The sequence below is a fragment of the Ammospiza caudacuta genome, chromosome 3 (assembly GCF_027887145.1).
Source record: "Ammospiza caudacuta isolate bAmmCau1 chromosome 3, bAmmCau1.pri, whole genome shotgun sequence".
Classification (NCBI taxonomy): domain Eukaryota; kingdom Metazoa; phylum Chordata; class Aves; order Passeriformes; family Passerellidae; genus Ammospiza; species Ammospiza caudacuta.
In genome coordinates, this window is record NC_080595.1 from 9,061,591 (window position 1) to 9,075,663 (window position 14,073).

The 14,073-nt window shown below is 36.7% G+C and overlaps 1 protein-coding gene across 4 annotated transcripts in view; it reads left to right on the top strand.

Annotated features, from left to right (window-relative positions):
• ESF1 (ESF1 nucleolar pre-rRNA processing protein homolog) overlaps positions 1 to 13,410 on the top strand; it is a 31,281-nt gene extending 17,871 nt beyond the window's left edge. For all 4 annotated transcript variants that reach the window (XM_058801302.1, XM_058801301.1, XM_058801304.1 and 1 more), the window contains 5 exons: positions 5,434 to 5,555; positions 6,730 to 6,820; positions 11,510 to 11,577; positions 12,248 to 12,394; positions 12,546 to 13,410. In XM_058801302.1, the coding sequence (XP_058657285.1) occupies positions 5,434 to 5,555; positions 6,730 to 6,820; positions 11,510 to 11,577; positions 12,248 to 12,394; positions 12,546 to 12,845 (728 nt within the window). In that variant the 3' untranslated portion in view covers positions 12,846 to 13,410. The remainder of the gene's footprint in view (positions 1 to 5,433; positions 5,556 to 6,729; positions 6,821 to 11,509; positions 11,578 to 12,247; positions 12,395 to 12,545) is intronic.
• Positions 13,411 to 14,073: the final 663 nt, after the last annotated feature.

Genomic DNA, 14,073 nt, shown 5'->3' on the forward strand with positions numbered 1-14,073 from the left:
CTGAAATGGACTAAACTGTGCAGAACAATTTTATTCCTGTTTCTTTATCAGACCTGTGTTCAAAAGGATACATGGGCATTAAAAATTGTGTGCTTTCAAGCATGCTTTTATAATTCTAACAATTTCTGGCATGAATTCTGTCAAAACCTTTTTGGAAAAGCACGTATCATTCAGCCAGGACCAAAACTTACTGACACAGTGTCGTACTCCATCTGTCCACAGCATGTCAGTACTTGCATTCACAATGTTGCTCACTCAGTAAATAATTCATTGTGTCACTGAGCATTCAAGGCCAAGGAGTTTTCATAGATAGACAGCTTTATAAGACTTCTACAGAGGTTGGTTGTAGCCACCTTTCAGAGTGAAGGTGGAAACCACAGGTGAATCAATTGCTGCTAGGAGTGTGTTTTGTGTTTATATATGCTTGTATTTAGGTGTTGTTAAAGTAAACTGGTTTTTTGTGTTGGTTTTGGAAAACACGTTTGGAGGATATTTTGTTTATTATTCTTTCTGGTTTTTGAAGAATTTTGCAAATTGTATGAAAGAAATCCTGTAAACGTAAAAAAGTTTGAGCAACTTAATGTGGTAACATATTCAGGAATCTAGAGCAAACCATTCATTTTAGGAGATGGAAAATTGTTTTAAGGGAGATCAAAGGAAACTCTTCAGCCTTGCTTGCCTGAGAGAGCAAGAAGTTTTTTAAGAGGCTGTCCTTAAAGACTGTACCTTGCATGTTCTGAGTAAATTGCATTCACATTTAGTGGCAATGGAGTATTAACTGTAGTGGAGATGGAATCCAGTTCTGTGTTGCAAGGGCTCTTGTTTCTTTGCAATGGAACTTGATTTTAGAAAATTGGATTTGTTACATCCTTACACCTAGAGTAACCCCTTCCCTACTGCAGCTTCTTGTAGGACTCCTAGGACTTTTGCTATGTCCTTATCTCTTTTGAGGGAGAGATGGTAAAAAAACGCAAAAAACCAAACAAAACCCCCCAATCTTGATAAATTTGACTGATTTTGTCTAAATTTAGCTGGATGTCCTGCACAGGGTCAGGTTTGTTCATACAATTTTAGGTTCAATGTGCATGTGTGCACAATGAACTTTACATGGCTAGTTTATAGTATTTGATGTTAATGTAGCAACTATGATTTTACAGTATGTGTTAACATTTCCTCATTTCTTACCCTGAAAAATGAGTGGTTTATTGAAGAGCAGAGGTTCTGGAAATCGCAGAAGTCACTTGCCTTTGTTAGAGACTGTTCCCCTCCACAAGGGCAGCTGTGCCACTTCTGGCTGTTGACCCCTGCAATACAGTATAGTCCAAAACACAAGTCATAAACGTGAAAATGGGTGTCTTAAATTTGCTTTTCAGTCAAAAATTCAGCCATTACTTATTTCAGGCAGCATTTGATGAAGAGGTCCTGCACACCTGAAGGGGTTACTCTTTTATATATTTATTTTTGTGTTGTGGGGCATAGGCTGCACATGCTGCACAGAAGTTTATAGCTCTGGCAATTTATACATGCTTGAGGCTGTGCTTCCTTATGGGAGGGAGGATAGTTATGTTATTTTTTCTTGAACAAATGTGCTCTTTGAAATTTCAAACTCATTTATGTTTAGTTGGAGCATTCTGGGCATTCACAAATAGTTTTTGTTGTATTCTCTGAAGACTCCTTAATTTTTTTCAGAACTAGTTTATGTCTGTTGAAATATTTTTATTATCAAGTTCTGCTTTAATGTGCTTGACTTATTGCAAAATCTTTTTCCTGTCCAAATGTTTAGTACATGGAAGAATTACAACAGTTAAATCTAGGAAGTTTTTCAGTTGAAAGGCAGATATTTGAATTCATTTAAAATTTTGAGTTTTGGCAGAGTTATTTACACATGGTTATAGAAAGCATACTTTGTCAGTGATTCAGTTATTCTTGAATCATAATAGTTTTAAATAAACCATCGTGCCAGCAAAAATAAATTAGATGTGATTCCAAGTCTCTTTGGCCTGTTTCTTCTAGGCACAAAATCAGTGTGATATTCTAGCATCCATCTGTTTTCTTAATCATATCTGATTTAAGTAACAATTACTATGAATCCTTATCCAGCTCCCAAAGCTCCCCTTAGAAAGTGAAAAGAGAGAAGACCACAACTGCATTTTCTTGATGATACTCAGCCAAGTTTTTGGGGGCGTTTTTTGAACTTCAAAACTCTTCCTTTGGGAAGAACAAGATGTAAATATTTAGCTAGGCTTAGAGCAAAATTTCAAATTTGTTTTGGTCAGAAGTAGAACTGAAGGCTGTGGTGTCCTTAAAGTGCAGAGTAAAGTCCAAGTGTACAGTTAGAGATCATGTTGAGCCCAGAAAGGCTCGTAGGAAATATTTATTTAGACTCCATAGGAAATATTTATTAGACTCCATCTGGGTCACTGCTGAGTGTGTCCCTTCCTGGAGAGGCCTCAGCTCCTGCAGCACGTGCTGAGCTGTGAGGGGGCTCACCCCTGACAGCTGCTACCTGTGGTGGGTTCTCACAGGCACTTTTACTGCTTAGGAAAATTTGGCTGACTTTAAATATTTAATCTTTGGAGGTGACAAAGTCTCATGTTATCAGAGTAATTCTGTTTGCTCTTCCTTTCAGCTCCCTGCAACAAGGTGTTTCATTTTTTGGTGAGGTATTACGCACAAGATGAACTTGCTGTTTAGGTTTCCTGAGAACAGAAATGTGTCTTTCTAGCCTCTAATAGCAGTGACAGTTGCAGGCTGTTAAAGTGCCATAAGTTTTCACAACTGAGTTTTTTGGAGAAGTAAAAATTCTGCCTGCACCCATCCCTTGCTGTCTCACCAGTGGGAACAGAAGTGTGTTTAGGTTTGCTGTAGTATTTACCACACATTTAATCCTTTACCTGAAGTATGATTTTGTTGCATGCTAATACAGATGACCTTTTCCCCATCTTTTCTTGCCCTCTTTTGTGAAGATTAAATAAAACTATTGATTCATTAATTCTAAAAAAAAAGTATATCAATAAGGGTATATAAGTTAGACCTTTCTATAGCCAGCTAATATTTCTACCTAAAGTAGACAATTCCTTTCCCCTTCTGGAATCAAAATCCTTTTGACCACTTAAATACACTCTTATGCTCGGGAAGTGGTCTGGACAGTAGTTTCTAAGCCATTCTAATCTGTGGAGAAACTCTAATGCCTTTCATGAGACTGCCAAATACCACAAGAAAGGGCTGGATTTTCCTCCAAGTTCTTCAGTGCCAGATGGATCAAATGATTCAATTTTCCAGGCAAATAAATCAGAAATATTGTAACTTCCTTTCAGATTTTGCGTCTCTCTTTTGCTGGAGTTGTGACACATATTTTTTTTAATTCTGTATTTACTATCTTCAAAGAGAATCTGCAAGGTTGTTACCTGACCAGTAATTTTTTCTGTAAAAGTACTACAAAGTATTCCAAGTTACAGTGGTGCAGTTTCAAGGAAGCTGATGACTCTGCTTTCATGGATTTTGAAGATACCTAATTATTTTTTCTTGTTGTATGAGAGTTTCTTACTGGCATGTTTTTAGTCAATCTATGCAAAATCTTTCCTTTATCGTGGCTCTGATTTGTTTGCTGGTGAAGTACCCAATTTTTGTGGTTGTGACAGTTTGCCACTTACTGTTCATTCTGGCACCTTTCCAGAGTAGTAGAAGGATCCTTTATCTTGTTTTTGCTCCACTGTTTTCCTCCTACAATCCTATGGCTTAATATGATTTTAGAATCTTGTCCACACTTCATATTTCAGACAAGCTGTAACCAGCTCCCCAGCCTTGGAATGATTTTTGGAGTGTCAATGAACTCAAAAACAGAGATTAGTGTTTGCAGTTTTTGAGAAGAAATGTTCAGCCTGCTCTTCTGGGGATGACTAGAGCTGTCCATGAAAGCTGCCCTGTTTATTCCACCACAGTCATTGCTTTCAGTGCCTCCATACTGAGGAGAGCTGGAAGGAATGATGAGGAATGGGGACTTGGCAACTGAGAAATCTGGGAGAAAGAATGGGATCTAGTCTAGGGCGTCTGGAGAGGTCTGAGTATGGTTTCTAAGCAATAAAACTGGGATGAGGTAAGTCAGGGCTGGACTGGTGTGGCAGAAGAGGATGCTGAAGGGAGACCACTGGAAGTAGGACAGGGGAAGAGACAACGAATATCAGGCTTGGAGAGTGAAACAGAAAGAGGATTCCTACAAATTCCCAAGCAAATTCAGTCATTTTGTGGGAGACAATGTTACCTGTAGGATATCTGATTTATTGCCAAAGTAAAAAAAAAAAGTTTTAGTGAATGAAACAAGGAATTGCAGGTAGGAGAAAAATACTTCATTGCCCATGCTATTAACTCCTACCAGGAAATTCCATTTCCTCCAATGAATTGTGCTCCAGTGTATTGCAGGGCAATTAAGTTACTTAATCTCCTTAGATAATGAGATTTGTTTTTGCAAGTGTCCATCTTCTGAAGAGTGGGCTGAATGTTCATGAGGTGCATCTGAAATATCTGAAATCAGTTTTCATCCTCATAACATCCAAGTGCTCTGTGATGCAATGAATTTTACAAAAATATTCTGGATATGTATGGAACTTTTTGCCAAAACTACAAGATTGCTTTTAAATGAAGTGCATATTCTGGATTTAAGTATTCTACATGGGAATGCTTCAGATATTTAATGGATTTATTTTTAAGGTGATGTTCTTCCATCATTGACTACTCTAAATATGCATTCTTATAGAAAACTTCATTCTCTTCTGTTTACAGAAAGCTTAAAGGTTAGGACACACTTGTTTATGCAGATGGAAGTGTTGGGCATGGAAACAGTGGATGTCTGTGCTAAATTACAGAATTTAATGTAAACCTAATTCACACATCCAAACTTAACTGTCTGATCCTGTTAGGCCAGAATTATGTGTTGCACTTCTATGGGGTTTACTTTTCTAGAATGAAAAATACAATGTTCAGCAGAGATCCTACAGCATTGTCAGAGCATTGTCACAGAGGCAAAGCTTCAGCAACGTTACTAATTCAGGATTTTAACTAATGATGGTGTGGGCATTAAACACAAGGGCTCTGTGTATGTCTTTTGGTTTTGTTGTGCATCTGTAGGCTGCACAGCTGAATGTCTGGACAAGAGAGCTTTCTGAGGAGCAGCAGGAGCGTTGGGGATCAGATACCACATAGCAAACACTTCTTCTGACTCTTGTACAGCTCTTACTGAAGGAATGTTTTATTTGGAACAACACATCCTGTAAAGTAATCTTCTTTATAAAGATGGGCTTTTAAGCAATATTTATGTTGTTTGCACAGACTTGTTGAATAAAAGCTAGGTAGCTCTTTTGCAAAGGAGAAAACAGTTTATTAAAAAAAATTGAGATTCATCACATTTTTTAAAATTTACTGTGGCTTTTTTCCTAGGGCTCAAAGAAAGTGCTGAAGAAATGGTCAAAAACAAGTTGGAGGGAAAAGATAACCTGACTCCATGGCAAAAATATCTAGAGAAGAAGAAAGAAAAAAGAATTCTTAAGAAAAAGAGAAAGGTAATGTTTATATTGGCCATTTGAGAGGGTGTTGTTGTTTGTTTTTTGTTGGTAATATTTGATTCAGATAAACAAAATAAATTTTTCAGCTGCCAGTGCTATTTTAAGGTTAGAATATGCAGTGGTCATTCATGTGGAAGTACTGGGAGTACTTCATCAAACCTACAGAGGAAAAGGATATTCAGCATACTGCTGATCATACACATGCTTACACAAAACATCTTTTATCTACTTATGTTGCTGTAAAGATAAGTTAGTCCTAATAATAATTGGCTTTGATTTGCATTTTTAATGCATTAAAGTGGTCTTTTTGCTACTGTGTGCATATCAATTCAAAGTTGTTATGACAATGATAATTGTAGTTGTTATGACAATGATAATTTGGAAATTTTGAGGCTAAAATAATTCAGACTTGTTTCCCAAACCTGTAATAACAAAGAATTAATAGCTGCAAAGAACTATTCAAATTTCAAATTGCAAGAGAAAAAAAAAAGCATATGGCATGCAGAGTCTAGATTTTCTGAAGTCTCAAATTACTCCCAGTGTAACTCCCATTGCTGAATGACACTTCTAAGAGTAAACTCTACACCTTGAGTTACTCTGTGCCTGTCAGTTAATTTTAATTGGCACTTGATGAGTAACTTCTTTAAGTTAATAAGTGCTCAAAATGGAGCAAGCAGCAATGCTCAGTAGCAGAGCAACTTTCTCTACTTTAACATGCTTGTACAGTTTGATAAATTAAGTCAAGGAGCAAGGTGTATGACACACTACTGCCAATAAAAAAATTTGTTCTTTTACATCTGAACTCCAGCTTTTTGAAATCTGCAGCACAAAGTGAGCTTTCTTACTCAAATTTGTCTCCATGCATAGCATTGGTGAAACACAAAGTAAGGACATAACAGTGCTGATCCAATTTTGTTGGAATGGTTGTCTGATATACAGTTTGGGCATGTGCCTAATAAAATGTATGAAAGAGGGTTGAAATTGTCAATTTGTCTTTACTATCAATTTTTACTGTGCTCTGGTTTTCTGATGTTCCATGTACAGTATTTTAGTTTTCATCTTCATAGCTACTAAAAATATCTCATTCCAGCTAAACTTAAATAGTTGATTGACTGAAGTAGTGTTGAAATAATCAAATGTTGATTGAAATAATGTTTGTGCTTTGTTACAGGCTGCTGCTGAGAAGGAAGAGAGTGAAGATGAACTTCCACCTGATGTTGATCTCAATGACCCCTATTTTGCTGAAGAATTTGAGAAAACAGGTCAGTCAAGACAGGCAACTTCTAGAGTAAATCTGCCCTTTTGTTAAATATTGAATTTCCAAAACAAAGTCAGGCTGGACTGAACACAGAGATACAATGTTCAGAATTAAATGAAGTAGGTGTTATTTGCCTAAAATTGTTATTCCTATAAAATGATGAGTATTGTAATACATGGAATGGTAAGGAATATTCTCTTGGTTTTCAACAGAGCCCGTGAGTGATCCAGTTTGTGGGTATGGCTGTTAAAAACAAGCTGCTCCCCTAAGTATGCCAGAGAAGAAAACTCCATTGCTTTTGAAGTCTTTCTGTTTAGGAAGAGCCATATATGTATGGGTCCTTTTGAAGCTCGGGTCAATTACAAAAATGTCAGATGTTTTTGCATCATAAACAAAGTTGTCTTTGAGAAGAAATCACTTTTCTCTTAGTCTGATACACGTTTTTACTGGAGTACTCTTGGCTGCTTAGAAACCTCAATAGTGAAATGTAATATTTTAAAAAATAACTTGCCCAGTTTAGATTTTTAGGATACCTTTTTCTACAAGCTTTTTATTCTGATGTTTAAATTAGCTTTTTCCATGGTAACAGCAAATTTATTTTGAGTGATTTTACTGAGTAAAATCAATAAAGGTAAATTTCTGATGTTCCATACTTTTGGGAGCCAGATCCTAAGGGTGGCTCATATTACTGTATATTAAAAGAAGAAAAATGACATAAAAACAAAAGAAGAAAACAAACATAAAGAAGGTAGCAACTGATTTACTCATTGCCAGTCTATTGTTTGGTTGGGGGTTTTTTGAGCATAGTAGTGCAGATCCAAGTTCCATTTGGAAAAGGTAAGTTACTTTTAATTTTACACTTGCCAGCACAGGCTTCTGTCCTGAATATTAAAATCTATCCTAGGACAAAATAAATAACCAACCCCCCCAACTCTGGATGATTTTGTACTTAATAATCTGAAATACAGAGCTGTAGAGTGAGTCCTGTCTATGTTTTAGAAAAAAGCACCACAGTTGAAAGTGTCATGCAGTGCTGTTTTCTGCCATGCTTTCTGAGTGGCTTGTGTATAGGCTGAAGGAATTAATTGTAAAGATAACCATTCCTTCCACCAAATTGCTTAATTGTTCTTTAATACCAAGATTACCTAGGTACTCTTATATGATGTGTGATGTTCTCTGTGAAATATCTGAAAAAGTATTTTGAGAAATTGTGTCCTAAAGGGGCTCAGCAGAGAATGAGCTTATCTGCACATATGTAAACCTTGTCCATGATATGGAGAATAGACTTTAAAGTTTGTGGAGTCTTTGAGGATAGTTAAATACACATAAAAGTTAGGAAAGTGAAGCTTTTGTCTTCAAGATTGCTGATAATTACTGAGATACAGGAGAAAAGCAGGACGTGGTTAGCCCTGGGGAAGTTCTAAAGGGGCAGTACAGTGGCTGGCTGGGAGCCAGTTTACATTTTAATGGTAATTACACAGCACAACTTTAACATTCACCAAGTTTACCCAGAACGGCCTCTGTCTCATAGCTGGGGTTGCTTTTAAGCACAACTTATCCAGTGAAGGAAAATGAGTTACAGTCATCTTTGAACTTGGCTGTAATTCTGCCAACTTTGTACTTAGGGTACAGGCAACTTAAATGGCCATCATTTTTCACAAGCCTTCCACAATTCCCCTGGAAGACTGAAGTTTCACCCTTAAATTGACTGTCAGATTATTTTAGATGATGCTGAAAAAGCATATGACAGGATTTATTTGCAGACTTATGTGGACCAGTGCAGAAACTGATGATGCGGTGGTGCTGGATTCTTTTGTTGGCTGTAACATGCAAGGGTCTTGTGTAGCTTGGTTTCTGTCAAGAGCTGAGGCAATTGCAGGGATGCAAGAGGTTAAGGAGATGCTAAACCAAGGGCCTAAAAGCTCTGAGTGCTGTGCAAGGAAAACTGGAATTTATGGGAAGTCCACTGAAGGATATGTTCCTCAGATATGTCTTTGTTCCTGATGAGCAGGAAATGATTCTTACACTCTGGGTGCTTCACTTGGGAGAGGCAAGGAAGAACAAATTCTTTGTGCCTGCTGTGCCCAAAAGCTGTGTGGGCTTCATGCTAGTACTTGCTTTGCACAGTTTTCATGTTACTTTTTAATAGTACCACAAAGTAAAATGTCAGATGTCATGAGCCTTGATGATCCATTCTAGAAGCTTGACTTGAGTTTCATATTGTCAAGGAAAAAAAATTGTCACTTTCATTTTACACTGATGCCCATACTGTTTCAGAAAGCCTTCTAAGACTTGGGTTTGGCTTGGCCAGTTTCACTGTTACTGCATGAGCTTCTGTGGGGTCTTAGAAAAGGCAAAGACAAAATGATTCTTGTAGCTTCAACTGTTGAAAAATTAATGGCTAAATAGAGTAATTGCTTATTAACATGAGAGCAAGGCCCTGTTTTTGGGGATCACTGAACAGTTTCAGAACACATTAGACCATTAAGCATAGTTTCTGTTGAACCTTTGAGGAATTCTCCATGCATTATTGTAACTCCTATTAGTTGCAAACCATTAGAGGCATTCTCATGATCTAATGTATGATGTATGTAGGAACTGATGGCTCTTTAAGGGAGCAGTATCAGTGCAAGGACCTAAGGGCTTAACAACAAAATCAGAGTACAGCTGTAGAACCTGTACTTGAAATATCAAGTAGATGAAAAGATTCATTTACCATGTGTCTTTGCAAGGCTTTTGAGACTGACTCAAGTTTCTGAATGAGGCAGAGGTCTTGTGAGAGGAGTGTTTGATTTGGGGTCAGTTTCTGTGTCTCAAGTTCCAAAGGTAAGGTTAGCTTTTACTGCCAGCTGGAAGGTTGTTGATGTGCAAAGTAAATGTTGCAAACAAAATTCTTGAGCTGAGAAAGAGTCAAATGGCAGCTTGAGTGGGAATTACAGCAGAAATTGGACACTCCTTACACTGCCTGGTGGCAGCTACCAATTTAGTTCTGTGTCACACTGAAGTATCTTCTGCTGTAGGTGGGACTAATCTGATTAAAAGATGGCAGTGGGGATGAAGTGTTAGGAAAAATCTGAGGGATTGCAGTCAGTTTGCCATAAGTGTGCAACAAGTGTGTGTGGTGGGACTACAGAATGTGTGTGGGAAGAGGAGGGACTGTAGCAGGAGTAAGTTAATAATACAAAAAAGGATGCATTTGTGAATTTTCAAGCAGAACCATTTTCAGTATGATGATACAGATTTTTGAATCCCAAGGGTGATTTTAGGTCCCAAGCTGGTTTTACTAGCTGCAGAGTGTCAAAGTAAGAAATAAAGGGTTTACTAATTTATTTATTTTCATGGAGATGAGCTCAGTTTGATACCAACTCCTTGTTCAGCCCCATCTGCAGCCACAGAATGCTCTGAAGGCATAAGAATCACTTCTGTGATTCCCCATAGAATGAAAGAGGAGGGAAGGTGACTTGAATGACTTTCCTTTGGGAATTGTGTACAAAGAAAAGAATTTTATTGATCTAACTTCTCATATAATTGTCTTAAATTTTATCTCTGTGCTCCTTTTCTGTAGTTTAGCTATTTCTGAAAATTAGAAAGCTTCCATAGTTGTTGGAGGCCTACAGAAGACATTTACTTCTCCCTTCTACACATCAACCTAAATAGTGTAGTTTAGGTAACAATATCATATCTGAATCTGCTTTTCCTGCACATTTTCTGGAACTACTGAACTAAATCAATAGTTCAGTTGTTCAGCTGATGACTTTGTGCATCAGGATAGTTTATTTTTTTTGTGGTGGTGGTTTGTTTCTTCTGGAAATCCATTTCCAGTTTGGAATCCATGTAGAAATAGTCAAGGGAATAGTCAAGGCAGAAAAAAACCTTTCTCAAGAAATACATCCTCTTCCAGAGTATCCTTAGTGATGTAACTTGACATGTGTCTGGCATGTCTGTATTTCTAGTCTGAGTACAAACCTGTCCTAACAAAATGAACCCAAATATCTTCCCTAAGAGTAGCCCCAGTGGACTGCAGAAAACTGCCTGGGAATGTCATTCCAAGCTCAAAGGTCAGAGTGTGTGGTTCAGGTCAGGAAACCTTCTGCTGTTCTTGCTTTTTCTTGATCAAGATCTCCGACATTCCAAAGAGAATAATTTGATATTGTAGGATTTCTAAACAAGTCTGTTTTCATTAGAAGTGAGGTTTGGCTAATGTCTTATGCTGTTACTGTTCATTATGTCTGTCATTATCAGCACTGTGTATCTGAATGCTAAGGGAGCAGGGGAGCTTCCTCAGAACAATATTCAGTCTGAGCAGAGTCAATCATATTTTAATTTCCACTAGAAAATGCCCTGGGAGTGGTGTGATGTCATGGGTTTGCCTGCACTATTGTGATACTTCTCTCTACTGCTGTATGAAAAAGACAGAAAGTATTTTTAAAACCATGGTTTTACTGTATTGAATGTTGCTGCCTCCTTAAACTGAACAACTATTCAAACTATTCAATGACTGAACAACTATTCAAACTATTTTATTGCTTTAAGTCTTCTTTGTTTTTCTTAACTTTGCAGCCTTTTTCCACATCTGACATTCAAATACTGAGTGCAAGAAAATGAGATTTACTTAGCAGTTCTAGCTATAGGTAAATGATGCCCTCATGCATAAGCTTGGATAAATCTGTTCATGCCCTGTATTTGGACTTAGGTTTAAAGAAGAAGCCAGAATCAGTAGAAAGTACCTCAGAAGATGAAGATGAAGTTGAAAAACAGAAGGTAAAGTGATGTAAAATGTTGCATTGCATGAATTCTGCAAGTATTTGGTGTGTGTTTGTGAGTGGAACTGCAGAATTTCATAGGATTGCAGTAGAATAAAACGATACCATTTTAATAGTGAGAGCTTTTGGAACAAAAGCTTCCAAGAAGTTTGTGTGTTGGGCAGTGCCAAGTTTTTATTTTTTTAACATCAGTATTGTATGAAACACTGGTGAGTTTAAACCTTGTCCCGTCTATTTTTGTCCTTGAAGATTGAGTTATTTGCTAATTTGTTTCTTTTCATCCTTTCTCAGCAGAAGTTAACTAAAGGAATTTCTTAAATCCAGATTTGTTAATTTTTATTTTGCTATATGAATACCAGTATTGAATTGTATCCAGTAGTTATTTCTAAGTACTGGTGTACAATTTTCAGATGAGATTATTACTGTGTTTCAAAATTCAATGTGCATATTTGCATTCATTTTGTGTCTAATAAGAAGGAAATCAAATTATATTAATACTAAACCTCAAAATGTTAAAAGAATGTTTTTGGATGAAATAATACTGCCCTGATGACCCTATTTAAGCTTATTTAAATTAATGTAGACTCATACAGGCTTTATTAATGAGATACTGAATTTTTTCACAGAAAAGTTTCATTGTATACATGGAGTTTTTTATTTTGTAACAGGCTGAAATGGCCCTACTGATGATGGATGATGAGGATGACACCAGAAAACATTTTAATTATAAAAAGATTGTAGAACAACACAATCTGAGCAAGAAGAAAAAGAAACTTCTTATGAAAAGGAAAGAATTACTAGAAGATGACTTCCAGGTAATTGTGTACTTCTTGACTTTGTGACTGGAGCAGTTCCTGGAATCTCATGAGCTGTGAGTTCTGAAGCAGTTCGTGTTTTATTAGGCTTAAAAGCTTTGCTGTCATGGCAAAAGTTGAGCTAAAATAAATGCTTCTTTATTCCCTTCAGGTGAATGTTGCTGATACAAGATTCCAAGCCATGTTTACTTCTCCCCTGTTTAATTTGGATCCTTCAGATCCAAATTTCAAAAAGACAAAAGCAGTAGAAAAGATCCTGGAAGAGAAAGCTCGCCGAAGAGAAGAAAAGGAGCAAGATCTGAAGGAGGCAAACAAGGGCCTGGAGAAGAAGGTGGCAAAGAAAGGAGAGGTTGCCAAGAAAGCCATAGATCCTGCCCTGTCAATGCTAATCAAGTCTGTCAAACATAAAACTGAGGAGTTTCAGGCACGGAAAAAGCAGAAATTCAAATAACTGAACTTTGATTTTCCTCAGCCTTTACTTTAGTCCAAGCCCTGCTAACTGGAGACATCTGTTAAAGTTACTGTGAGCTGCTCTAATTCCTGTCCACCTAAAATGTCCTGAAAATTCATTAACTATGTTGGTGAATTGTGACGTGTTCATAGTAATAATCATTCTTTTCCTATGCCACAACAAATACTGTTTTGCACATAGGTAAGGAAATTATGGTTTTGGGCTGGTTTGGTTTGTATCATGTCATCTCTTACAAATAAAAGAAGTGCCGAAAATGGCTAAAAACATCATAATTATGGGTTTATCTATAAATAATAAAACCAGTTCTGCAGAGGTTTATTGCTGAAACTAAGTGGTTTTTAAGTTTTTAATCCCACAGAAGTCTGTAAAACATACCTGTCCTGATAAAGAAGGTAATAATATAACTACAAATGGAAGAAATTTTGTATACAAATTTTTTGTAGATTTTTAAAATATTGCATAAATGCTTTATTCATTTCTCCGTTAAATACTTGAAGGTCATAGAACTGATTCATGGAAATATTTGCATTTAGAAGTATTTCATTAACACCTTTTTGAAATAAATATTTTAAATTGGCCCAAAAGAATTTTGTGTACTGTTTTTTTCTTTCACACTTAAATGAAATAAAGATTATATCTGAATACTTATGATCAGTGCAAAAACTAATATATATAATGCAAAAGCCAATATCCTGTTGCAGTCCTCTTTTTTTTTTTTAACAACACCCTCCTTTTCTCTCAAATCAGTCTGCCCTACCTCAAATTGCCATCTGAGAAGAGGAAAAGTACTTTGAGGGACTTCCTTGGTTCAGTTCAGTGCTGTCAAGAATATCAAGGGCTTGAAATAAATAAAAAAAAAAAAAACAAAACAACTTGGATTTGGACCTCAGGTTAAAATCTGTGAAAGAAAGCCAAAGATTTCCAGAGGGTTTGTGGAGTGCATGGTATTTCCTTGTAGTTTTGTCCAACAAAATAGGAAGCACCTGGTAATATGGAAGACAAAAGCTGCTGTCCAAAAGCCACATAGTTTTGCACGCCAAAAACTTGTGTTACAAAGACTTGCATTTGTTCCTGACATATTTTGCGTTGTTAAAAAAATGTAAGGCTGATCTTTGGAAAAAGAAGTCAATGATGCAAAAGTGGAAGCACATTTTTATTGGGAAGAAAGCCATAGAAAGTTTTTCTGTGACTATTAGGCAGGAGCCTC